The following is a 27,050-nucleotide window of genomic DNA, read 5'->3' on the forward strand; positions in this document are numbered from 1 at the left end:
GTCACTGGCAGCAGCCTCGCCCTAACATCTCTCCATTAGTTGCATGTATATAGGTCCTGTCTGTGCATGTGTGTGTGTTTCAGGCCTGTGTGTGTGTAAAATGAAAAAATAGAGTGAAAATTGAATTTCCCCATTGCGGGACAAATAAAGGAATTCTTCTTCTTCTTCTTCTTCTTCTTAAAAAAGCGTGCATGATTAAAATGGTGAGGTTACACAAAGACTGCTTTTGGGATTATTTAAAGCAACTCAGCACTTAAATTTGCCACCCGAAGTACAGATTCTGGCCCTTAATCTTTACTTATAAAGTGTGCATGAGTGTGTGTTTGTGTGTCTTTGTTAATGTGCTACTTTACTGCAAATTCACAAACTTGAACTTCTCATGCATTAAGTTTTTACATCATTTTGCATGCTCAGAATCCTACTGAAACTTTGATTGAGTCAATGAACACAGTACATAGATACTGTGCAAACTTGGCTTGACATCATTTTCAATATGCACTGTAATAGGGAAGGCTGGTTTAACAGCCAGTTAACCCTAGAGTCCCAGGGGCACTGCAAGTTCAAGATTTACTGAGTGTCAACAGATTTGTGCAAATTTATCCAAAAACTTGCAAAAGAAAAAAAATTAAATTATATGGGCCTTCAAGTGGATCCTGCTTTATTTCCTGTTCTTGATGTCTTATTTTAAATAGGAAATATGTCAATATTTAGTTTTAGGAGCTTCAGTATTTAAATCTAGTACACATTTGTGAGTGAATAGTCAAAATGCCACACAGCAAAGGGTGTTTCAGCATGGGAAGCTGTACACATTACACAGAGAGTGGGAAGAACATGGCCTTAACTGTAGCAGCTTATTTCCCCCCTTGGAACAAAGAAAAGAAGGAAAGAAGGACATATATCTACAATATGTAATCTTTTTTGTCTGATATAGGAAGACACTGTTATTCTTGAGTGAAAAACAACAACAACATGCATCCTTGAACATGAAGTATATAAGCAGGTATCTACTTAGAAGATAAGATTATGTCATGTTTTTTAGCATGTATGATCATGGAGGTGAACCCTGGACAAGAAAGGCTTTGTATTACTAATCAGTAGGGTGTCCGAGTGGGATAAGTACTGACTAAGTCAGCACAGTTGTTTATCTCTGTCACACATAAAGTTATTTGTTTTTGTGTTTTTGTGAATACATTCATAAATAAGTTTTCCCTGTTTTACTCCTGTGCAGCTTCAAGAATTCTAACTATTTTCCCACCTTGTCAAGGAATTTGTGTTGTTTGCCAACAGCTGACGAGTTTCCACATAGTGCAAATAATAAGCTGATAGCACGTGTGTGTGTGTGTGTGTGTGTGTGTGTGTGTGTGTGTGTGTGTGTGTGTGTGTGTGTGTGTGTGTGTGTGTGTGTGTGTGTGTGTGTGTGTGTGTGTGTGTGTGTGTGTGTGTGTGTGTGTGTGTAGCAAATTAATTGTACTGAGCTACAAAATGCTTTATTCTACTTTTTTCCACATATGCAGTATTTCCCTTTTGACATGTAAAGAAACTCATTGGACATTGGCGTATATAAAAAATATTTTATTGAAAATCAATAACCTTAATTACAAAAAAAACAACTTTTACAAAAAAGATTACAATCTTAGGTGTACAAAGGCAATCTTGTAAATGTATCATTGCGATAGGAACATATTGCACTCTTCATGATTGTTCAGCACATACTTGATTATAAGGCAGAAGTTTACAATCCCAGCTTTGTGAAAAGACAACATGAAGACATCCCTATGTGTATCAGTTTCAACTTTGTTGCACATTTGATACTGTACCATGGTTTGCAACCTTAATTGCAACTGCATAACACACTTTGTTCAACAACAGAATTACCTTGCTGGTAATAAAATCACCATCAGTGTAAAATGTGCAGACTTTAAACTCAGCATTTGGATTTAGAGGAAACTTCGGCTTATTCCAAAACACAGTTTTCATATGCAGTCTAAAAAAGCATAATTATATGGCTAACTCCATTATATGACCCTGAACATGTCCACTAGGCACATATTGCATCTGCAGTCATTCACTGAAATGATTATTATTGAACTTAACATTGAACTAGATGCATAAAACATAAAAAGAACACCAGTGAATAATTTTTAGCACATTTTAGACCGTGCTTATTAGGATTGGTTAATAGTTTTTTTTTAAGATATACAGCATTAATAATCAATACTAATATATTATTAACAGCAAACCCCTGCACTGAGGTCTCAATTATGGAAATATGATTAAATATGACTAAAACTAATTCGTAGTATCATTGATCAGCTGACCTCTGGAGGAAAAAGGAAGCACCACATGTCCTTCCACACGTCCACATGAATTATAAAGTGCTATAGTCAGAGTCGTTGCTCTGTTTCACTTACAGTTAATTATCTGGCCTCGAGGAAATAACTTGGCAAAGAGCAAAACGCTGCTACTATTTGCATAGTAAGATTTGATGTGTCCTTCAGAAATGTGGTCTTGAGGTCTTTGGTTTGGAAATAAACAGACATTTCTACACAGAGCAGCCCTTGCAATAGCCACTGCATTTTTTAACAGATCACTTTCCCACCACGGCAGGACTGACTTACTGTTATTTCTTTGTGCATGTAGGTATTCAACTGATTATTCTGTGGCATCGCTGCTCACATCCACAGTTCAGCACCTATCTGCTTTGGTCTTCTGATGCTTCTATCATGGCTCTGAATCTCGAGTTTTCATCTGCCAGCAAGGCAGCGGGACTGTCAAACTCCAAGATCTATAAGTGTAATAAAGGATAAAACAGTGATCAGTACCAGCATATCAAATATAAAATCAGACGTTCAATTTGCTCTTTCCATGAAATTGTGTAGAGAGAACAAATATCAAGGTGTATTGTTTTCTCTGGGAATATTTCAAACCAAATTATTTCCCATGTGTATCATATGCAGATCATTTTAATGTCTGGAAAATATTTGTTGGTGAATGACAAAAGTTTCTGTAACCAATGCAAATCGATAATAAAAGGTACTTTATGCTCAAATATTTCATCCTGTAAGACTTTTTTTCTGCAAGACTTTTTTTCTGCTAAACTGGATATCTACCTACAGACAAGATCAGAGATGATAACCAACAAATTAAAAGCTAAATTGTCATGGCTACGTGGTCACATTATCGCAAACTAAGCACAAGTTTCAACCAAGGGGCTGTATGGTGCAATCATGCAGTCATGTCGCCTTTATACACACCTGGCCGCTGTCCAGGACCATGACCCTGTTGCAGCTCATAACTGTGTTGAGACGATGGGCGATGATGAGGGTGGTGCAGCTGCCAAACTCACAGCGAATGGTCTCCTGTATGAGACGATCAGTCTCGGTGTCGATGGCTGCTGTTGCCTCGTCCAGTATAAGAATCTAGAAGAAAAACAATCACAAACAAATGTTACAGAAATAGCAAGAAAAAAGGAAGAGGAGATTCCATTATTCACACAACTACATGGTCTTGGTGCCTTTGTTTGCTGTATAAAATGTAACGTTATAGAATATCCTAACAAAAAATAAGGAAACACATCACCCTATTATACCCGTATACTGTACGCTGCTCATGCCTTGTTCATGCTTTAACCGTTTATGAGGTACTGTTCTGATGCATACCACTAGGTGGCAATGTTATCTAATGCAGGACACCATGCAAAACTGAGGATCTGAGAATCTCTTACTTGAGCTGCTATTATCACCCATGTCAAACAATGTTCCACATGTTAATGTGAACTAGCAGTATCATACAATCAGCACCTTGCTGTTGCGCAGCAGAGCTCTGGCTACACAGAGTAGCTGTCGTTCTCCCACTGAGAAGTTTTCTCCGTTCTCCGTCACCTCTGAGTGGAGAGAATGAGGCAGTTGGCTGATCTGTGGAAGGCAAACGGTTGTTCAGAGGTGTACGAATAGCTGTCAGGGGTTCATTTTATTCAGGTAATGCATTGTTTGGCATCATTTGAACCATATTGTCACTTACCATCTCTTTAATATGTGTCTTCTCCAGAGCTTCCCATATCTGTGAATCGGAGTATTGATCCCACGGGTCTAAATTGGTCCTATTGGGAAAAAAAAGGCAGCATTATGATATTAATTGACTGGATTAAAAATGGATTATGACAATTACAAATTAAGACCAGAGGTACAGTACAGCAAACTGCCGATACTACACTTCTTCCCATCAGCTGACAAAGGTCAATTTTTCACCTGAGGCGGAGGTAATCGGCATCCCTAAAGCAACTGACTGCTAGTTATTATAAAAGCAGTGCTGATGTTTTATGTTTTGAAACAGTCCAGCTTGTTCTTTCATTTCTTACTGCCAAGCCCCATTTTTGTTTCTGTTATGATTTCCCTCTGATGTGGCTTTACAATCGCACTAATAGACACATATAATAATAGTCCCATATCAATGCTGGGCCCACACACAGCAAATAGTGTCAAGTATAAATCAAATGTGTTTTGAAAACCATTTTCAGGCAAATAGTGGGACATGTTTTTAAATAGGCTCACAGACACAGATAGGTAGTAACCAGCTATATATCAAGGAAGTGTTATATGTAAAGACTTAAACATGTGACAGACTGACCTCATTGTTTCACCGCTAGACACTGAGGGATTTTCCATTAGAGCCATTGTTTAAGCGCACATCAATGATTGAGGGCTAAGTGATTCTCATTCATTCTCTCTGCTCTGCTTTTTTCATTTTGTAAAGCCGGAAAATGCATATGTTACACAGATTCTTAATACAAGTAATTATCATTTGGATTACCTGACTGTCCCGATGAAGAGTACTGGCTCCTGAGGAATGATGGCTAGCTTGCTTCGCAGGTCATCCAGACCAATCTGTGCAATATTGATTCCGTCAATGATAATCGAACCTCCAGTCAGCTCCACAAGTCTGAACAGAGCTACACCCAGAGAGGACTTTCCTGCAATAACGTACAAAAAAAGATAAGCATAAAAAATGTGTGTACACATTGGAAAAAGAGATGTAAAAACAGACTGGAAATGCTGCTGGCTGGGGAACAGAATGGGTCACTTATACCTGATCCTGTGCGGCCCACAATGCCAATGGTCTCTTCAGGCAGGATGGTGAAGGACAGATTCTTAAGCACAAGTGGCAGATCATCACGATACTGCATCTCCACATCCTGGAAGGTGATATTTCCCTGCTGAGGCCAGGAGGGGGCAGGAGCATGTGCCTCAGGACTTTGTCGGGGTGCTTCACTCTCTAGACACTGAAATAAGGAGCGGAGATGGTATCTGGTATTAATCTCTAAATCTCAGTGGAGGTGCAAGCCCCCTAACTGATTTGTAGCGATTTTCTCTTTATGAGCTTTTCTTTGCACTTGAGACAGAAAAGAAAAAGTTGAGTTGATATTTGTATCTATGCAGCTTGATGGCTTTGTGTGAAACAAGCCCTGTCATGAGCTCTGAAGTGTGTTAAGGCTTCACACTGGGTTTCTATCTGCTTCCTACTGTGTTTATCACACATGCACATCCACACACGTCTGGACATGCCAACAGCTCGACAATTCAACTGCTCTGTTATTCTGGGTTGGGCTGTGTCTGATGTTGTGATTCTAGATGGTGCCAGTCTTTGTGACACATAATCCACCTTCCTTAATGTACTAGCCAAATGCTCTTACCTTTATATAATGATTGATCCTCTCAACTGATGTAAACCGAGCTTCGGTCTCTGTGAGCAGCCGCACGGTAAACTGAAACAAGCCGGTCAACTGGGGGTAAAAGAAAAGCAGGGAAAGGTGGAAGGTTAATGCTTAACACTGTCACACCAATTACAATGAATCACTTGGTGTGTACACGTGGTGCTCCCCTTCAACGAATGAGCAGTGAAAAAATCAAGAGGTTTTCAGCCTAATTAAAAAAATTACTGTAGCTGACACAACGCCATTGCTGTCATGACTCTGACGATCACTGTGCATGAAAAAACACAATAACAACAAACGAGAAATCTTGAAAAATGTGCAGTTGTCCCGAATCCTGTCCTGTTTGTCCCGAAAATTAGACTTTACCATGTCTATTATTTATATGTTAATAAAACATTCAATACTGATAGTTGTGAAACAATATGGTGGTATTGCCCACGGACAGCAGTAGTCTACATGAGTTATGGTTGATGTAGTTTTTTTGCCATGAACAGTAGTGTAGAAAATTGATAAAGAAATACGCACAGAGGTGACGTATAGATACAATGTTAAACATCCGGAGGTAAATGAAACTATCCATTTTTTACATGTTTGACAGTTTCCCTGGATCTGGTGAACGTCCAGCCAAAAAGAAAAAACGTTACTGCAGGTACCGGGAGGACGAAGGAAATTGTTGTGGATATGCTGCTTTACAAGATCAAAACAAAGTGTTGGCAGTGTAGCTGCAGGCAGCCACAGAGGATGAGTGAACTGACATGCACGTCACAAAGACAGGTGACAGGCACTGCATTGGTAAAATGAATAAAACTAAATGTATTTTATGTAATAGATACTGACTTACACAGAGTCAATGACAGACTTAATGATTTAACTTTCATGAACAAAAATCTTGTTTTGTTGAGTTTTGACTTTCACGTTTGTTACTGTTACTGTTAGTTTACGCTGCATGTAATGTACTCGAGACCATGGCCATCTCATCTAGTAAGCCTGATTGTACAGTATAACAACGAGAAAACAAACATTCTTCTAGGAAAGACACTTGCATGTATACAATACAGTAATGAGTGAGTCTGAATACGTGTACAACATGCTGGTCATTTTAAGTGAGACTACATAATATGACTTCTGCTGACGAACAGCCACTTTTGACTTCTGAAAAACTGTGATTATAAACTACTGTTCAGCTTAATATTATGATATTATAAAAGGCCACTTTAGTAGTTGTTGTTAGAAACAGAAGAGGCTTTACTTTGCCACATTTCTCCTCCTGTCTGGAGCTTTAAATGATCCTCTTCAATCTTTTAAGACTACTATGGCTGCCAGTGTCTGTGTTACAATATGTGTTTGTTTACAAACCTGCACTGCGTATGATATGGCAAGGCCTGCGTAGGCTGGAGGTATCTGACTGTGCATCAAGACAATGAGAAGGGCTACACCAGTGATAACAGAGATGCTGATGAGGTCCAGGCGGACAGCCAGCCAACGCATAGCGCAGCTGAAGAGGTAGTTGGAGGCCTGGTTGGTGTCCAGCAATTCCTGATATCTGTAAAACGAGAGATAAACCCATTTCACACAGAGCAAAAGCAAGGAAGAATTCCTCCCTTCCATGCTTGCTGGGGGGAAATGTTCTTGTATGAGGTTTGATATATTTACTATCCGAAGAGTAAACTGGGAAAAACTACAACAGGAGATAAGATGAAAAGAAAGTTTAATGATCTCCATCTCTGACGGACACCCTTATACTCACCTTTGGAGGAAGTCATGGCCTCTTCCATAGGCGTGGATTGTGGAGAGTCCCTGAAGACTGCTAGTGATGTGAGAGGTGAATGGTGATTGGCTGATGTTCTCTAGGCGCTTCAGCTCGCGAATCAGAACCCTGGAAATAGAGAAAGATCATCTTTTACATTTATCTTCCTACTATAGGAATGCATTTAATGATGTCAAGATGTAATTAAAAATGATGAAATGCAGATGTCTGCATACTGTTAATATAATTTAGACCTCTAGCGGTTTTCCTCGTGTCTATAACTTGATTCATATTTTGATGAGTGATTGAAAGTTATACTGTAACTTAGTATTATCCATTCTAATTCACAGGCAGATATAAAGTAACTTCAGAAATGCATTAAAACTACAGTTGGTTTTGATTTGTAAACCTAAATGCTTGTGGATAAAAGTCCTAATCAGGCAAGTTTGCAGCACTGCAGAATCGGAAAGCCGCCCTCCACTCAAGTTTGTCTCATTTGACTGAAAATGGTAGGGTATTGTGGGCAAATAGGCTCCAGCATTTGAGGAGCAAATATTTCAAATAAATGACATTAGATTGGAAAACATCACGTGCAACGCTTTACTCTTATGCACCACAGCAAGTCCTGCAAACTCCTGTAGGTAAAGTAAGGTGCAAACATTTTTGAAGGCAATTTGGTCTGGAATTAAGATCTAAAGTATCACATGTTGGTCAAACTAATATTGCGCCAAGATGTTTGAATGAGCACAGACATTACACCTGAATGCTGAAGCACCACTAAAAGAATGAAGGAACGGAAAAAATGCATCATCTCGAGTGATGCAGTTGTGTGGAAGACAGGTAACGATGACACGATGGACAGAGAGGGATATGAGCCACGACACAGCACCCGTTTTCTTGAGCTCCAGACGCTTCTCAGTACGTGATGCATGTGCAATATCATGAGCACCGTCACACACAGACGGCCATACCATCAGCAGCCAGAGAGACACCAGACTCGCCATCGATGGGGTAGTGTGAGCGAGGGGGGTTTATTGACAGAGGGTGGGGTGTCTTTCTACTTTCAGACGCGCAGATAGAATGAATGGTGCATGTGAATTACAAGTCTCCCATGAATCATTTGGTTTTCTCATAAAAGCCCAGTAGAGAGGGGGAAAGAACATGACGCTTCCTTGCTTCAAGGCTGGGATCTAGACAAACATGTTTATGCCCAGGGCAGTTTCATTTCAGAATTCAATAAAGGCTGCTTTAGAAGTGTGTAATTCCAATGGGAGATCCAGTTTGATGTAACATCTATACAAATCTGGTGATGTCGTGATTTTGTAAGATTCGTTCTTTTAAAGTGCTGCCAAGGGTGATCACTACCTTTTGGCAACAGCTGGGGATCATCTCTTCCTCTTGTGGTTAATAATCTATCAAAGTTCAAGTCTCTCTGACAAGATAATGAAGACATTTTATAATTAAAATGATCCCTCAAGAGACAAACTGCTATCAGATCTTATTAAAGAAGTCAAGAATTACAGTTATTACGGGGGCAAGATATCAATTGGTTTATACATGCAGAAGAGGAGGAGGGGATGTTGTGTGTGATGTGGGAGCAGTTTCCCAAAATAATTACAATTTCAAAAAGAAATGGTATGTCATTTGTCGTTACTTAATAGGATGTAAAGCTACAAATCACATGTACTGTATGTAGAATAATATTCATATAATTTGCTTTTGTACTTTCTGACTTGCCACGGACACAACAATTACAACGTGACTCATGTTCTTCTTGATGTCTCAGATATGGGAAATAACAAGATGCTGTGGTTATTTCCCAAGATACCGCCGGGCTGTTGTTCCCCTCAGTGGCTTCACCTTTATTGCACAATTGCTGAAAATACATAAATAACGACTAGAGCAGAGTCATCAGATTATCCAGTGGTCCTGCGATATTTACCACAAAACAAGAGTCGAAAACTATTTAATCAATCACTGATAACACTCCACACACTCGCAGATAAAGATTATCACTGCATGTTACGTATTAGAATAAGTTTGCATCACCTGAATCACAATCAATACATTTTGTGCTGCCATATATGCTCTTGTTTTTACAATATAATATAACGCAATAAAAAGCTAATCTTATTCACAGCATATAGAAAGCTCCTTTTCACTGGCAGCCTTTCTGTGCATGAGACTTGATTAATTTAACATTTCATTAAATGTCTTAATGTAAATAATGGACTGGAATGTTTGTCTCCCCCAAGTGGACCAAAATCAACAAATGCAGCTTTAAGTTACCCCCTGTAACTTGAGCGCTTGTTGCTTATTATTCACCTGTTGCAAGTAACACTGCTCAGATTGCTCTCAGGGAGATGAAGTGTAATGTGCAAACAGTCTGTTGGAATCTCAGGCTCAATGGCAATAGCAATGATAACAACATGAGTGATGAGAGTCTGACCTGGAGACACGGTTGAGAATGAAGAGGAAAGCTCCCAGGGGCAAGATGGAGATCAGGAACCACGGGAAGACAATGCTCACCATTCCCAAGCAAAACAGCACCAGGGTCAGGTTCTGCAGCAGCATCTCAGCTTGCATGGTGAGACGTACATCAACTTTGAAGAGGAAGCATATTAGATATCAGACATACTGTGTGGTGTTGGATCCGTCTATCTATGTGAAGAAAACATTATCTCTGTGTCCCCCAAAGTGTCTTTTAGTGTTTTCTTTTTTACAAAAGAGAGAAAGAGACATAATGGAGTCTACAAAAACATTTTACTTAGAAACATTAACCCACAAAGTCAACAAGCCAGCAAGGACTCCAGTGAAGTGGATAACAGAAAGCTACGAACAAAATACTTCATGTGAAACCCCACTGTGTCTTGGCAGTACACCATGTCAACCAGGGCGACTTCACTAACTGAGAGCTTTTGTGGGAAGGTTCACTGTCAAGACAAATCAAGTCTCACCCTCATCCATGTCTCTGGAGAAGCGGGTCAGGATACGACCCAGAGGGGTTGTATCAAAAAAGTGCATGGGGCTGAGGAGGAGCCTACGGAACAGCTTGTCGTGGAGCACAGAGGAAGCCTTCACCGTGCACTGTCAACACAAACAACAGCTGTGTTTGAACATGACAAGTGACAAATTGAAACACAACTTTAAGAAACATATGGAAAAAATCACTGCTCCGATAAACAGACGTTGGAGGGAAATTGTCTATTAATGTGAGCCTCAAACACAAAAGCACACAATGGATAAATACAGTGGCACTCATATGTTGCCTGCAGAGTTGTAAAAGCTACTTCCCCATATGCTAAGCATTTGCACAGTGGTGGTGAGTTCATTTTTTTTTCTTTGGCACAAGGCAAGCTGTCAAATCTTCATTTATAATGAGTTTCTGTGAGGCTGACATAAAGGTCATGACCTAATGAGCAAGAGACATATCACCAATACGACAGAAATTAAATGTGGCAGCAGTGAACAAATTAATTCTATTAATGGAATATTCAACACTCCCAAAGATCTCATCACAGCTAGGGGTAAAAAAAGATTAGCCATCTTTGAAAAATTAGCAATTTCAAGTGGCACACATTAATGTGGGGACCTAACCTCTGCAACGCAGTGTCAGGATGGGTTAGCTTGAAAAAGAGGACGCACACCCGAAGGGGCACTTACATGCATGCACACACATTATTCCTTTTTCTCTCTTTGTCTCTCTTGCACACACAAACACACAAGCAGCGGTCGTAAAGCTGTGAGACATGGCAGTGGACAGATAAATGGATTTGGCCTACAGGCATTTTCAATTATAGCACTGGAACCACAAAAGCATGAACAAATGACAATAAAGACAATTAGCGAGGAGCACTGCTTAACTGTACACCACTAATACATCAATGTTGCATATTCCTTTCAAACACCAGTAGAGTTTTAAAGTTCATCAGATTGGACAAAGCATGTGACAGAAAGAGGGGGGGTCTCTGAGGAAGCTTACCTTCACAAACACCAGCCCTCTTATTGTCTTCAGCAGTAAAGCCGCACCCATGGATACGACGTAAACAGTTGAATAGTACTGAATGTGAGGGTTGAGTCTCATGCTGTTGCTCGCCATCGTTTCATTCACCAAGATTAATGATGTGTTCTGAGGGCAGATGGAGCAACAAATTACAAAGAGTGGGGAACAAATCCAATTTCTCCCCATGTAGGAATTTTGCCTCTAATGAAACTGAGAAAAGCACACTTTGGAATACAAAAAGTACATGAAAATCAGTCAGCTCAATATTGTTTACTATTCCAAACACATTTCTCAATAGCAGCCACCGCCTGGTTTGCTGCACATCTGTTTCTTCACTGCTTGTGCTTGTTTTTAATTAAGTTCACCGTAGTGCCGTTACTTTTTTAATCATGCACATTCAGATTAATGCTCAGTCAGCTGCTGCAACTCATTTAAGCATAGTAGTTATCTTTCTTATGGGAGCTAAATACACACTAAAAAGGGGTGTCTTTTATAGTAAAGCAGGATCATCTCCAAATCAAGAGGTAACCTCTGGTGCTGATAAATGAAGCCAATGTGGAAGTGACAAAAACTGCATTTCCTCAAATGGCCACCTGATGCTGACTCAATCAATCTCTGTAGACCCCCAGGTTTAAATGCCAAAAATTTACAGCCTGGTACAAAAAACAGCCTGGTCTCTATACCTAATTTCCCCATTCATGACAATGGTACAGTGGGCGAATATTTATTAGAACTCACCCATTTAAATTACAATAATGCTAAAATGTATGCATAATTAAGTGCAAGCTGCTTTGAGTGACAGGTCGGTGCCATCACAGGAGGAAAGAATAGACTGTAGGCATTTCTGAATATGCAGCTGCAAAGACTCTGACGGCCGGAGCCCACATTGTGCTTTACATAGCCTCTTCAGAAACCTACAGGTGATGTCAGGAGACTACGACATTGTTTTGTACAGTCTATGCGCCAAACTCACTCCTCTGCCCTGCCTGATCCAGTAGCTCAACCACCAGTTACTGAAGGCTATGCTGCCTGTGGTTGAGAGGAAGAAGAAGGCGTTGATGATGAAGACTATTGGACCTCCTGCTGCTTTGATGTAGGAACCATACACAGACCAGGCGACTGCACCAGAGCCCTTCTCCTCAGCTTTCATCAGTCGTTCTGAAACAGAGATATTACTTGTTAACCATTGCTCAAGAAAAATAAGCGTTTAGCATTCAGTTTACATGCAGAGCATGACAAGTGAAGGGGTCTCTCACCTCCTCTCTGGCTTTCCACCTTTGGTCCAACCTTGGCAACATCAACAGCACTGTCAGGCTTTTCTGCGCCTGCCCTCTGCTTTTTGTTTTTTAAATTCTCTTTCACCAGATTCTAAGAGACAAAACAAGTAAGGAAAGAAAGTGAGCTTTGAAACATGCAACTGGCAGAAATCTCAGCAGCTGTAACAACAAAACACTGCAAGTCATTTAAGCAGAGATATCGATGTCAGGGTCTTTAGCAGCTCACCAGTAAATCAATGCATGCATATATAATGAAAGGCCATGTATGTATTAACATTTGCAGCTATTGGGCCTGCCTTTCAGAGCTTATGAATTATTCAGCGTGTAATATTCAATGTTTTTGTGGGGGGTGGGAAAGGATGCCTTACTCAAAAGAGCTGGCCTGGTGCCTAATGCGCCTCTGGTCTTACCTCCTGTTGCATGCTGTTGAATAGGCTGGCATAGTCACGCTCTTTACCCATTAGCTGAGCATGGGTACCATGCTCTGCAATCTGCCCATCCTTCATCAGAATAACACTGTCACACTCAGACAGATACTAGAATATAAAAAGATAATAAAAACAGAGGCAGACGTTAATCAGCTCATACTCCAAAAGTCATGGAATATTTTCACAATGCTGAAACTACAAAATATACATCAGTTATTTTGTTGTATGCTTTGGGTATAATTACACATTGTGAATACAAATTGTGTATCATTAGAAATTTAGACGGTCCCTTACCTGCAGCTGGTGGGTTACAAAGAGCACCGTCTTGCCTTTGGCGACACCTCTGATAGCTTTATGGAAGATATGGGAACCCACACAAGCATCAACAGCGCTGAGAGGGTCATCCAGGAGAAGTATGGGCCGCTCACTGTAGAGGGCACGTGCCAGACTCACTCTCTGACGCTGCCCTCCACTCAGGTTTGCACCTCTCTCTCCAATCTGGAAAGACAAAATAAAAAACAAAGGTCCATAAATATTTCTTATGTGGTTGCACCTAATTGCAAAGAGTCAGTTACATAAACTAAAACCGTAGCACACACGAGTACAAAAGCAAGTTATTTAAAAACTCATATTACTGAGAAGCAGATTTCAACAGATACCTCAGTCATGTCTCCGTACGGGAGCTCCGCGAGATCCGGGAGAAGACAGCAGGCTTCAAGGACAGCATAATATCTGATAAGGAAAAAGTGCAGAAATATATTAAATGAAAGATAAATCTCAACCTTTATCATGTTTGCGCTTTATAACATCATTATACAATAGCTGATCTTACTTGTCTTGGTCATACTCGTTTCCAAACAGGATATTTTCTTTCAGTGAGTGATTAAGGATCCAGGCTTGTTGTGCTGCGTAAGCGAAGCCACCACTGACAGCTACATTACCTTCTAACAAGGTCATCTGAAACACAAAACCAGAGGTTCATAGGTTGTTGCGCGGCATTGGGTAAAAGGTTCAAAAATAGAGCTGTTGCTGCTGTCATGTCTGTGCTGTCTGAGGAAACTGAACAATCTTACCTGTCCCAGAAGAGCAGACAGAAGGGAGCTCTTTCCACTGCCGATACCTCCACAGATTCCAACCAGTGAACCCTAGAAAGGGATAAAAACAGTGGCATTGTGGCAACTTCATGAAGCAGGCATAGGTTTGCCCAACGCCTCAATTAAGAATTTCAACTTATATTACATGTTTGTGGTGTTACCCTCTTAATGTGATGGTCAATGCGGTGCAGGGTCTTGTGCAGTGGAGGTCGTATGCTTTGAGTGGAGGAGATGGTGCTCTGTGGACTCTCCTGCTCCATATTTGTGAGGAGACTTTGTGCGTTGGGACCTTCCTTGTTCTCTTTACTTTCCTCTGTGGAAATGTAAAGGCTGAGCTTCTCCCTGCGCAGCACACGCTTCATCCCTCCTAGCTTCTTGGGAGGTGGGTTAGGTTTTGCAGGTGGAGAGCGTGCCTTTTCCCAAGCCAGTGTGGCACCCTGATATTCCACTGCATTGCTAGGATCCTCCATTTTGACCAAAACAACCTCTCTGTCATCCATCATGAAGAGCCTCTGGGGAGACAGATGTGATGGAAATTACAATTTACATGTGTTGGGTTTTAAAACACAGGACAAAACACATTATTTATCCCCTTGTGATGCAGAAGTTCTTTATCTGAGTATACAATGTTCAGCTCTGTGTATCTTGTGAGATACTTCCTATCCTGTGATACAAGCATGACGAAGGTTATTGCCTGTTACTTGACTAAAGATACTGCTTTGCCTTGTACGTCACCCATCTAAACGCGGATTATGTATTCATGTATTGTATAAAATGAAAACTGCCCTGAGCTCTGGGTCTGTCTCTCCAGCAGCCTGTGTTTGTGTGCGCGGAGCACAGTCCTTTTCTAGAGAAAATGCTTTGAGAAATAAAACCACAGAGTAAAGCCAAGACTTGCTTGTGTCTGATCTTTGTTGATGGATTTTTACCATAACACAGTCACAGTTTGGGGTTAAAATACGTTACTGCTGCTATCTCCGTCCACAGCAGTACATTGCTTCCGTGCCTCTACTCCTGTCTGCTTCTCCAAACTGGGGGCGTGCCGACCACCATCTACTGTCAGTTATACACTGACTATGGAAGTACCTCATGCAACCTACTTCAGAATATCAGAACTATCCCTTTAAGGTACGTCTGTCCTGTCCTTGAGTACCTCATTACTTTTTTTATGCATTGCATAAGAGAAAAAACTCAGAATGCTTCTAGCCTTTTGGTGCATCTGTGACAGAAATGCTTGCTTACTCAACCCAAGCTGGCTCTGTGAAACTATCCCTCACGAACATGTGACTTTTACCATGTGTTTGGAATACAGTATGTTGAAAAATGTCAGAGTGTGGTGTGGGCGAGAGCACCTTTTTTGTTATGTCAGAGCATGGTAAAACCTGCTTGCCCACTGACATACTGTACTCAACAGTCAACACGCAAACTGGGCATTTTAAATGACACACTGTTCATTCCAGTATTGTCGGGCAAAAGCTACTTAGTTGGCTTTGTGACGAGGGTGCTTGTCTATATTTCTCACCTGAAATCTTTTGACTGCTACAGCACCCTCAGACAATGACCGCACAGCCAATGGTGTGACTTTCAGGGAAAAGGTCATGGAGTTGAAAACTGCAACCACAGTGAAAGCCTGAGGCAGGAGGTTTGAGTTAGAAAACAGTTATTCACAAAAATGTTTACCTGGGGCTACACCTGATTTTAAAATCAATAAATGCAAGAGACATTTAATGTAAATAATCTTTTTTTGTTTGTTTTTTATAACAAGAAATGAGGATATATAGTTTTAACAGAATTTGATGTTTAGAAAATCAAGTGTTTCCAGTGAAGAAAGATGTATAAAAAAGGGAAGTATGGAGCAAACATGTTGACTGTAGGTTCCCATATATAAATACCTGAGCTGCAGTAAGGTCATAACCCAAAGCCATATGTAGGGTGAAAGTGCACGCGCTTGCTATCACCACAACGATAGGTGCCACACCCACTGTGAGGCTCTGGACGACCCCAGCTCTCTCCAGTATCCCCCTCTCTTCTGATCGCACCTCTTTTGTAAGATAAGAGAGAGAGAAAGAGATAGAGAGAGAGAGAGAGAGAGAGAGACAGAGAGAGAGAGAGGGAAAAGGGAGAGAGAGAGAGAGAGAGATGATAAAAAGGCAAAGACGAGCAGGGAGAGAGAGAAAAAAGGAGTTTAGTGCCTCCCAGATGGTTCTCCAGTAAACATTTAATCAACAAAAATGTAAGAATCACAAACCAATGCACAGCGAGCAGACAGAAATAGATACAAGAGGGAGGACTAGGGCCCCACATCCACACATGGTATGAAAGAGGCTTCAAAACCTGCTGAACCTTGATAACTGTACAAGTCTAATAACCAAATCCTGCCCCCATTCCTCCATGTTTGTATCTCTCAAATGCACACTGCTAGCTGCTTTGTTCATCCAGTTTACTGGGTGAAATCACACTGGTAAAAAAAAGCATGTGCATCTTTAATTCAGACCTAGCAGTACTGACAGTGTGTGAAATATGAGAACTCCCTCCTCCTGGTACATGCTATTCTCTATGGGATTCGCTTCGGATGTCATGTGTGTTTCTGTGCGGATTATAAAGTCACACACCCTGGGCAAATACACTGTGATCATCAATTTAACAACAATAGTAATGGAAGGAATGACACTACTACTTCTGTAACTCATAGGACTCAGTGGCCATTATGTTAAATGGCAATTCATTATAATTATAATAGTAATCAAAGGACAGCGGTGAAAACGAGCCCCACCTGGCTTATTTGAAGCATGATTAAAAGGGGGAAATGATCCTTATCCGCAACCTAAAGCAAGGTCCTCATGGATAAATGGCGTTCATCAGTCATTCAACGCATCACAAGACCTTAAACACCTAGAAAATGAACCTTGAAGCCAAGGGATCAAAACTTACCTTGATTTTAGAGGACACAGGTAAAGAGTTAAACGGAGCAAGCTAATGAAATTGGATTTAGAGTCACGGTTATCTTGCCAGATAACTAAGAGAATAAGTCTAATTTCAGGTGATAAACCGACCATTTAGATAATAGTTTATCACAGCAACAGATGAAATGAGGTGACCCTTTATTCTGGGTAAATTGGGAATAAAAAGCCTAATAAAGCACTTAATTGCATTAAGTGTCTATAAAGATACACGGGCCTGACCACAAACATGAAATGAGCAGTGTATTATGATATTGCTGAATCATTTCGGAACATGACAACCACTCACTGTGAATATTCTGCGCAAAGGCATCTTCCCAGCAATACATCTTGATGAACTTTATACAGCCCAAGATCTCGTTCATCAGCCTCACGCGCCGGTCAGTCACCACCACACACTTCTTGCGGAAATACGCCGTCAGTCTCGATGCAAGCATCTATCCAGACAGGAACAGAGGAAATGATGACAAGAGAAATAAGTGGCAGGGGAGGAAATGAAAGCAGACACAATCACATTAGCTATGCTGCAGGCCTGTCCAGGGGACCAGAGTGATAAATGCCTTTCACATCCATACCAGGGTCTCCGGCTGTCAGGCTCCGACTTAGACTGAGTATGATTTGAAAATAACAGCTACAAAGTTGACAGAAGATTGATAGCCAAAGAGTTATGATGCCTTCAAAAAGTGCTGGTTGTACTCTTCAACAGCCTGAATTATGTAAAAGAATTTATTTATGTGTTCTAATAAACCAAGTTTTCACTCAAAAAATAATGAGTCAGCAATAAAGCAACATCTCTTGTCGTTAACTTTTGGTATAACTTTAAGAAATGCTTGTAATTAAATTACTTGCAACTGATATACTGAGTGTGATCATTGCTTTGGTTGAATATTATAAAAGTCTGTAATAAAATTATGCTCTATTGTTGACAGCAATTTGCATTATATCAATAACACTGACAGTGTTATTGTGTTTGGGTGTGTGTTGTTAATTTACATTAATCTATTTTAATGTGTGTGCCTGCAATAAAAGTATCCTGTATTTTATTTCTGGCTTTGTAACAAGTATTGCAAAAAAAAAAGAAAAATGTGCAGACTGAAGTCGTACCATGGTAGGGTAGAAGAGGATGAAAACTGCTGACCCCAGCAGAGCAGTGGGGCCCAGGAAGTAAGCAGTGTAGGACAGACCCAATATTCCCACCAGGGGGCCTCCGGCCAACAGGCAGCCCGTTGACACTGCTTCATACAACCGCTGGCCGTCACTGGTACAGATGTTGATCAACTAGGTAAAGAGGCAGACATTTACAGTATAGATTACATAAAAAATCTAAAATTAAATAAATCTTTTCGAACAAGATCACAGAAACCTCACCACTAAGATTATAAAATCAATTTCACAAATACAGTCATCCGTATTCCCACGTTTGCTTGTTGGACAATGATCCCTCTTAAACTGTGTAATGACTAATCTTAGACAGCCTCCCTTCCCTCAGGCTATGGGATTTGTTGAGATCTGAGCAAAAATGGTGTAAGAGCAGTAATTACATCCATCTCAATCATCTGCATGTGGAGCCCTGCAGCGAGGGGTGATTTTGTTAATTTGGAGATGAGTCCCCTCCAGGATTATATCACCTACCTCGCCTGGACTGATGTCTTTGGTGCTGCGTAGGCGGAGGATCTTTTGGAATGCAAAAGTAAGTGCTGCCCCACGCAGACGTGCTGCAGTGCGGTAGTTGACAGCCCACATGAGGGCCATACACCAGGAGCGCATCAATTCCATGAGGAAGATCCCAGCTACCAGAGAGAGGCCGTACGGCATGCTGCTCAGTGAGCTCTGGGAATACTCCAGTAGAGCTCGGATCAGGAGAGCCTGGGGAAGAACAGAGAGAGAATGAGAAAAGAGTGGAAAAGAAGTTGAAAGAAACAAATAGTAACAGAACAAAAATGCGCAGAAAACAACAAAGACAAGAAATAGGGACAGGGAGAGAAATAAAGTGGGACAAGAAAAGAAGGAGGAAAAAGAACAGGGAGATAAAGAGGAGAGGAGGAAATGGAAAATGCCATAGAAGAGATAAGCAGGGCAGGGAGCAAGAACAACATAAAGATGAGAAGAGGAGAGATCACATGAGTAAATAACATTGGGAAGGATGTTTGCAGACAGGCTGTCAGTTTGAATGCCTGACAGGAATGACATGAAAAGACAGACATTTTGTGGCAAATACATAAATTAGATAGTACATTTATAAACTGCAGAAATACAACACAGCAAGTAGTAAATAAATCAGACAGGAATGCGAGACACATGCCTCATTGTGTAAGAACTAAATCCAGTTAATGCTATTAGTTACGGGTAGTAACAAGCACATAGTGTACACATTACATCACATCAAAATAAACAGCTTAGAGCATGAGGAACAATGAAACCCAATCAGTAATATTGTTAACTGTGACTTCCAAACAGAATTACCCTTTGGTTTCAGGTGAGTATTCAACATTTCTAATAGGTCATTTCTGAAATATCTGCACTTTGAATCTATTTGTTGTCTGATGCTCATCTATGGGCATTTTTTGGAAATCGAAAGCCAAAAGTATGGCACCAAAGCATGACCGGGCACAAACCAGCTAATCTATGGCATTCATAATCAAAATGTATTTCACTATCTAAGGCTTTTTAATCTGCCAGTAAGTTTCCATTTAAATTTACACACCAGCGTGAAATGGGATAAAGCAATTTCCTGAAAATAAACCCGGACTTAGGACTCCAAGCCATATTAGCCGAATACAAAGGGAAAGGAGGATTTGGACGGTACTCACGGGACCAACAAAGCCTGCCACCATTGTGAGGAGGAGGGAAAAGATGGCCACCAGCATGCGGGTTTGGCAGAACCTCCAGAAGACTCTTATCAGGGATGCCCCCTCTCGCCCTCGTCTTTTCAGCTCATCGTGCCACAAAGCTTCGAGCCTAGAAGCAGAAACCAGGATATATGAAGATATATGAACTCATGACTCCGCCAAATTACAAAAATCATTACTGAAAGTCGTTATAGAATTGAATTTACTGAACTGTCAACAATTAGTCAAAATAACCTCTCCACTCTCGTGCGTGAATGCTCTGAAAGGGGACGTTATACTACCAATTAACTGGATTAACTTGATTCTGATTGGTCAATTACAGCATTCTACAGCCAGTTATTTCTGAATAGCAGACCGCTGCTATAACAGACCGTTGTTCTGATCTAAAAGTGGGATTATGTAGAATGGCTTGCTCTACATTATCCTTTATGTAAACTTTTGAAGGAAGGGAAAAAATATATGTATGTATTAATATATATATTAATATATATACATATATATATGTAATATATCTATGTATTCTTAAAATTAAGTTGATTAAAAACAGTTGCACTTCCAATGTATCAGACTGACAGAGTGCACAATGGAGGATATAAACTGTCTGGCAGGCAATCATGGCAGTTAGAAATCACAAAAGAAAAATAAAGGCATGATGCTGATAATATTGTAAAGGTGACCTACAATATACTGTCATGAATGACGCATCATATAATTAGACTGAGAAATGTACGACCAAACATGTTACCAAAGATGTGCTCATGTACCGCTTTTATTGCTGTATAATGCCCCTTGAAGAGGGTAAAATATCTTGCTGGCCAAATGCATCATGCTAATGACTATATAAAGCAGCAGCAGAGCAGCTGCAGAAAGTAATTTACCTCCTAATGACTTTATTAAAAACGTATCAGCGAAAGACAGAACATTAAACCAACTAGACTCTCACACAGCCTGATAATTACTACTTGAAGTCAAATGGTGTTGAATCTAAGAAATTGCAATTAATTGCAGCGCAATAGCTGCATAGAGCACAGCTTGAGCCACCAGTAATGAGACTTCTATGTGAGTAACACATTTTTTGTCAATCAATGGACCAAGCAAGGAGCAGTGAACAAAGTACTGAGAGAGCAGCAAAGTTAAAAAAAAATACCTACCATAACGTTCATAGTTTTTATCATCAGAATTTCAAAGACTTAAAAACTTGATACAATAGCAAGTCTTTAAGTGTAAACATATAAATGGAAATGAGGGCAGGAGTGTGACGGTGTGGGATCCAGAGGAGGAGTAATTTGCTTTTAAACATAGCTGAAACAGCCATCGTCGCACTTTGCCAGATGGCAACTGAAACTGATGTTTTGAGAGTGCGTTTGCCAGAACATCTTGTTTAAGGTTGCACAACACTGCGTATACCAACAAGTGTCAACTCACCCAGGGTGCTTTCGGTGCCATCATCTCTGCTATGCATCGGGGTTGCATAACTGTTCTTGATATGTAAACATAAAATAAAGACCTCCCGTCACCAGCAACTCAGCCCTTACGCACAGCATCTCCCACCAGTGCCAATGTGATAGCTTTGTGTTCCTTTGCTGCTTCTCTTTTATGTTCTCTTTAGCACACACAAAGCAGCAGCAGCTGCGCTGAACCTCCAGGCCTTGAGCCAGAGCCTTTTTTTAAAGACAGTTTTTTGGCTTTTTTATGCCTTATTTGTTAAAGTTGAAATGAGAGGGAGAGAAGGGACGACATGCAGCAAACTGCCACAGGTCAAAGACGAGCCACTGTGCTAAGTACATTTTTACTCAGTCCATCTTAAATGAGCTTGGGTCCAGGGAAGGTGCCGCCGTTTCTGGATCTGGTTTAAATACGGTTTCCTCTTTGCATGGTAGAGTTTTAACTGTCATTTGTGGATGCAGCAATGAACTGTGTTCACAGACAATAGTTTTTGGAAGTGTTCATGTGCCAGGCAGTGATGTCCACGACAGAGATCACTGCCCGGAATTCACTAAAATTCAATATTGGTTTTCGGCCTTGTCCCATGCGTACAGAGATTTCTTCAGATTCTCTGAATCTTTGAAAGATAAAATTTTCAATTTTTTTTTAACATATTTTCAGCTTCAACCTTTGATATGTTGTCTTTTATCCTATTTTCAATTAAATATGGGGTTTCAATGTTTTTCATTTACATTTTACACAGCTCCCCAACATTTTTTGAAAACAGGGTTGTTCTAGGTGAGCTACAGGGCCAGAGCCTTTAGACAGAACTGGTCATTTACAACCCACAGTTGTCACCAGCTACAAGAGTGAACTTCCTCAAATAGTCATCCTCCCCTACTTTGCTAAGTCATAGCGCCATGACTCGACAGAACATGATTCATGGAAAAAGCATCGGTTTTCTTTTCAGTGAGCAATAAATGCCCCCTAATGGGCTTATTGCGAGTCTTTATAGTTGATTTATAGAATTAGTTCATTATTACAAAGCATTTCTCAGGCTGTGGTTTGGCAGGAAAACAGTGACTTTTACTCATGGTCTGCTTCAGCCAGGCTTCAGTCCATGACAGCTAATAAATGTGACAGGGAGACACAGTGCATCCCAGGTAGAGGAGTTAATGACATAACCACCAAAGTCAGGCACTAACTCTCACTATAATCTCTAATCCCTGTTATTCTTAGCAGCCACTCGTCCCAGCACAATGTTCCTGTATTGGTAAAGAAGGACTGGATGTCCATCAATTAAGCCTTACTACACGTGCTGAAAAACCATCAAAGAATCTGAGACAGTTGTTTACGTGATAGGGAATCAAACATTTAGAAGGTTTCTCGGAATTTGTCCAAAAAAAAAAGATCCCAGTGACGCTGCAGCGTGAGAGTGAAGCAGTGTGATGTGGATCAGTTTACCTAAATACACCCTGATACAAAATCGCCACATCATCATAATGTGTCTTCAAGACATGACAAAGCACAGCTATTTCATTTATGGATTTATCACACTATGTTGACTTTGACTTAATATTTAACAGAACACTAGCAGGCACACCAAAATAACAGATAACCACAAATAACCTCGCCTCTAGTCAATCTCTTTTCATATAATGTCTCACCCCACAGCTGTTTCAGCATCAAATAAAGTTTTTTCTGAACACCGCAGGCCACTTTCATCAGGCAAACCTCAGCATTGCCACAGTTACCTCACCTTTGGCAGTTGATCTCAGAGGCTTCATGGCATGACAGTCCCCACATATCATCTATAGACAGGCCAGACACCTTGTAGGCCTTCAGTGCCAGTGGGGAGAGCCAGTGCAGAGTCATAAATGAGAAGAGGCCGGCATTATCGACTGGGTGCTGTTGCCTGGAATAGAGGAGAAGACGTGGAAATGGGTGAGATGTCTAAGAGTGCAGGCATACACAGAGGTGCTATGTTGGCGGAGCAGGCCCACATAGGCCGCTGAGAAAAGAAGAGGCGCCTTTTGCTCGCCAGAGTCAATGAAAGGTGAATCATGCCTGCAGTGTTTGAACAGTAATTTGCACGCTCTTCACAGAAATCTGAGGGAGCAGCGAAAAAAGAAAAAAATGTTCAGGGGCAGTTTATCAGTCAGCATATGTTCAAACATGGTGCTGTCTGTCGCTGGGGGATAAGTTCCCATCCCTTATCGCGGCCTCCTGCTTCTCCCTGCACATCAAGCAAACACAACAAATGTAAACTTTTGTGTCTATGTGTGTCTTTAAATGGGTATCTGCCAGTCAATGTGCCAGCCTGAAACCATCTGTCCATCTTCATGTCCGCCTTTATCTGCCTCACTGTGTGAGGCGCCACATGAACTTAAAGGGGCTGTACTAGATAGTCAGACATTAATATAGCAGCAGTCAACTAATGAAGTCACTCTCCCTCTGTGTGTGAAGTAATACCAGTTTCTCTGTTTTATTGTTGTTGTGATAGACGGTCTTGCAAGTGCATGTTAGTGCAAGTGGCCTTAAAAAACGTCATTACTGGGGTGCGAGCCATGTGTAGAGACAATCACAGCACACTTTTCTTTTCAGTATTTCGAGTGGAGCACCGTTAAATATAATTTTGTTTACTTGTGTATTATCCTGAAGGGCTTTAAAATCTGCAGGCTTTGCCGGTAGCGGCCTCGTCTCTTTGGCCCCCTCTCAACTGATGCTTCTGCCTCCTCTTCTACTAGCTCTGGTAGCGGTTGCGGGGAGGACAGCGGCAGGCCCTCCGCCCGCCCGGGTGCTTCTAGGGCATCAGAGAACATGGTGGACCTTCTGAAAAGCAAAGAATAAAAATAACATGAAGCGCAAACACATTTTGGATGTGTGACAACAGTTTGCAAACCTACAACTAAATATACATACTATATATAGTACCTGGCTGGTAGTGTCAACACGAATAAAAACCTTGCACTACTTTATAAGACAAGCAAAACAATGTTTTTTTCCCTCCCGATTTTAGTTGAAAAACGATTGAAATTATTATTCTATGATAAGACTCACTGCAGATGAATTCTCTACCAATGGAACAAACCGGTTATTCGCTATTGAAAATATATATATATGCATTTTTACTTTTTCTGCTTCGATATTTTGGTCTTCAAGAAAAACACTTCCAAGCTGATATTATAGCTCAATTCTCAGTGGCAAAAGGAAGAATGAATCTCATAGAATATCATAATGTGTTTTAGCTCGCTTAAACTCAGAGAACTATTAGAGAAGACCCGTGTTATGCTGAATCACCCTCTGAGACGCAGATAGACTTGAGAAATCACCTTGTTCAGAGGTCAGGGCCCCTCTCTGGCATTCAACTAAAGTGCTTATCTATTTAAAGACAACCTGCCAGCAGCCCCAGGAGCTCGGGAGCAGACATCTGAGCTGCCAGTGTGTCCGTACACTGTCACTGATCCCTTCTATGGCAAAGCCCTGTGACAAGGTCAGCCAGACTGTGTGCAGGGTGCAGATTGACCGTCCAGAGAACGTGGTCAAAGATTCAAAACAGATAACCAAGTAAGGACACACGCAGGGTTGCATAACAGTCAGAACCCAATAGAATAAGTTCTGCTGAGAAATGCGCTGTGCAACAAAACATCACTATAGATTTACCGGTAAGTATTTGCAAAAGTGAGATGGGAAGCAAACGCTGGGGTTGATAAAACGCATGAAAAGATCATTTGTGTTTCCTCCTGCAGCCCTCGGTGCCTAGCCTATATCATGTGAAGTTTGTCATCCGGCTGTGAACGTTTCCTTTGTTTCAATGAAGACCATGTGTCATTCATAACAACAATCAAAGAACTTGCTGGTCAGGTTTGAACTGGTCAAACAAAACCTCAGTAAACATAGCCCATGGCAAGCAAATACTTGTTGCCAGGTCAGACACACATGCAGTAGGTTACTTGTTTTATTCTTTGAGTATCACCATGGCTGTCCTTAAAGACCAACCGAACAACACACTGAATTTTCTTATCTTATTAATAGTTTTCAGTGTACGTAATCACATAATTTCTTGTTAGCATATGAATTTCCCACAACAAAACTTAAATTAAAAAACAACAACAGCCTTTTCTGCTCAAAATTAGATCGTACGCGTCTGCTTGGATCAGAAGTTTGACAACTCACAAACATCCACAAATAACCTCCTTCTCATGTGACGTCTCGCCCCAGTACTGCGTTTCACCATCAAAAAGAGTTTTCTGAACACTGCAGGTCACGTTTAAAAGGCAAACGTGTGACAGTAAACACACACAGAAAAAAAGCGTATTAAACAATAGATACAGGACAAACAAGGGAGGAAACAAAACTAGAGTTTAGGGCAGATAATGTTATTAAGTAGTTATTGTTCACAAAGAACTGACATGTATATGGAAAGGTAAATTAGGAAAATAAGACAAATGTTGTTCCCCATCTGTTTTTTAAAAAACAATCAGTAATGCCTCTGTCAACAACAGTTTGGAAAAGGTAATTGAACAAAATGTACTTGTTATTTCACACCATTTTGTCTTTAAAATGGTTTTATAAACCCCGGGGCTACATTGTCTTTACTTTAAGTGACAGTTACTAAACTATTTAGCCAGAAATATTGCCTTATTTCCAGGTTAGTTTACATCATCGGTGTCACTTCCACTTTATCTCATCATCATGACAAAAAAGAAAATCTACTATTATCACTGCAGTAGCAACTGTGTCTGAAGTTGTCCTGTAAGGGAAACAACTTTTCATTCACAACACACTTACATTCAAGTCGGCCTGGTCACCTTAGTAGCAGTACAGATCTCAGAGCTTGTGTTTATGAGCAGGAAATGCAGATGAAGATGCTGTTGACCATGTTGTCTGTATGTCTAAGTTGTTCTAATTAAACTTCTCTTCCACTACCACACAGACACATGTCCTCCTCCTCCTCCTCCTCCTCCTCCAGCAGCGGACCAGGGGCTCAAATGAAAACACGGGCAGGAAACACGGACATGGTTGACGCCTCACGTGTATACAGTACGTGCTGCTTCCTCCCAGCAGTGTATGAGGCTCCACCGTCACACGGAGCCCTACAGGGAGAGAGGGATTCCCGGCATCACTGTGATGTCTTATCGGCTCCGCCAACCGAGGACGGCGCTGGACGGTCGCCGTAGTAACGAGGAAGTACAAGCTGGAGCCGGGGGCGCGCACTGGAATCTGATTGGCCGCCGTCTCTGAGATTGTATACATAGGCTAATAGGGTGACTGCTGTGTTTACTAATGCAGGAAGAAGATGTAAATAGGAGGAATGACATGTGAAGATATAAAGCTTCGGCTTCACGGGTGATTTCTACTGAAAAAAGTAGAGTTTGGTAACAATATTTTGGCAAAATACTTCAAACACAAATGTCGTTTTTATTAAAAACGATTTATATTGTTGGTGTTTTTAAAAATGTGATGAAACTATAGAAAAAATGATTGCAAAAGCCCTACATCTGTATGAATATCTATCTATCTTATTTCCTGGCTGATCTCTTGTATTTTGACTGAT

At 40.8% G+C, this 27,050-nt stretch overlaps 1 protein-coding gene across 2 annotated transcripts; it reads right to left on the reverse strand.

The window, feature by feature from the left end:
• Positions 1 to 1,708: 1,708 nt before the first annotated feature.
• On the reverse strand, positions 1,709 to 26,425 carry LOC310948591 (ATP-binding cassette sub-family C member 5). 2 transcript variants are annotated; one of them, XM_083915767.1, is made up of 29 exons: positions 26,285 to 26,425; positions 24,137 to 24,325; positions 23,253 to 23,408; positions 20,030 to 20,177; positions 18,852 to 19,085; positions 18,324 to 18,497; positions 17,509 to 17,656; positions 16,152 to 16,300; positions 15,782 to 15,889; positions 14,421 to 14,771; positions 14,239 to 14,310; positions 13,998 to 14,122; positions 13,825 to 13,897; positions 13,460 to 13,663; positions 13,148 to 13,273; positions 12,717 to 12,828; positions 12,434 to 12,618; positions 11,440 to 11,586; positions 10,415 to 10,544; positions 9,907 to 10,060; positions 7,458 to 7,586; positions 7,067 to 7,253; positions 5,690 to 5,779; positions 5,086 to 5,278; positions 4,810 to 4,969; positions 4,021 to 4,099; positions 3,801 to 3,914; positions 3,255 to 3,419; positions 1,709 to 2,785 (listed from the first exon to the last, which is right to left on the reverse strand). In XM_083915767.1, the coding sequence occupies exons 2-29, from the start codon at positions 24,313 to 24,315 to the stop codon at positions 2,693 to 2,695; spliced, it is 4,185 nt and encodes a 1,394-aa protein (XP_083771893.1). In that variant the 5' UTR covers positions 24,316 to 24,325; positions 26,285 to 26,425; the 3' UTR covers positions 1,709 to 2,692. The 2 variants fall into 2 exon arrangements, with proteins under 2 accessions (XP_083771893.1, XP_083771892.1); XM_083915766.1 differs by having other exon boundaries at positions 24,137 to 24,322; positions 26,285 to 26,419.
• Positions 26,426 to 27,050: the final 625 nt, after the last annotated feature.

The sequence above is a fragment of the Echiichthys vipera genome (assembly GCF_963691815.1).
Source record: "Echiichthys vipera genome assembly, chromosome: 6".
Classification (NCBI taxonomy): Eukaryota; Metazoa; Chordata; class Actinopteri; order Perciformes; family Trachinidae; genus Echiichthys; species Echiichthys vipera.

Bases quoted from the DNA above. Each gene is read 5' to 3' on its own strand.
- LOC310948591 (XM_083915766.1), bottom strand. The intron at 11,587-12,433 runs GTGAGTTTGGCG...ATCTGCCCTCAG, and splicing joins GGATCAGGCAGGGCAGAGGA to AACACATCATTAATCTTGGT. The intron at 10,545-11,439 runs GTAAGCTTCCTC...TTGTGTTGACAG, and splicing joins GAGGGCTGGTGTTTGTGAAG to TGCACGGTGAAGGCTTCCTC.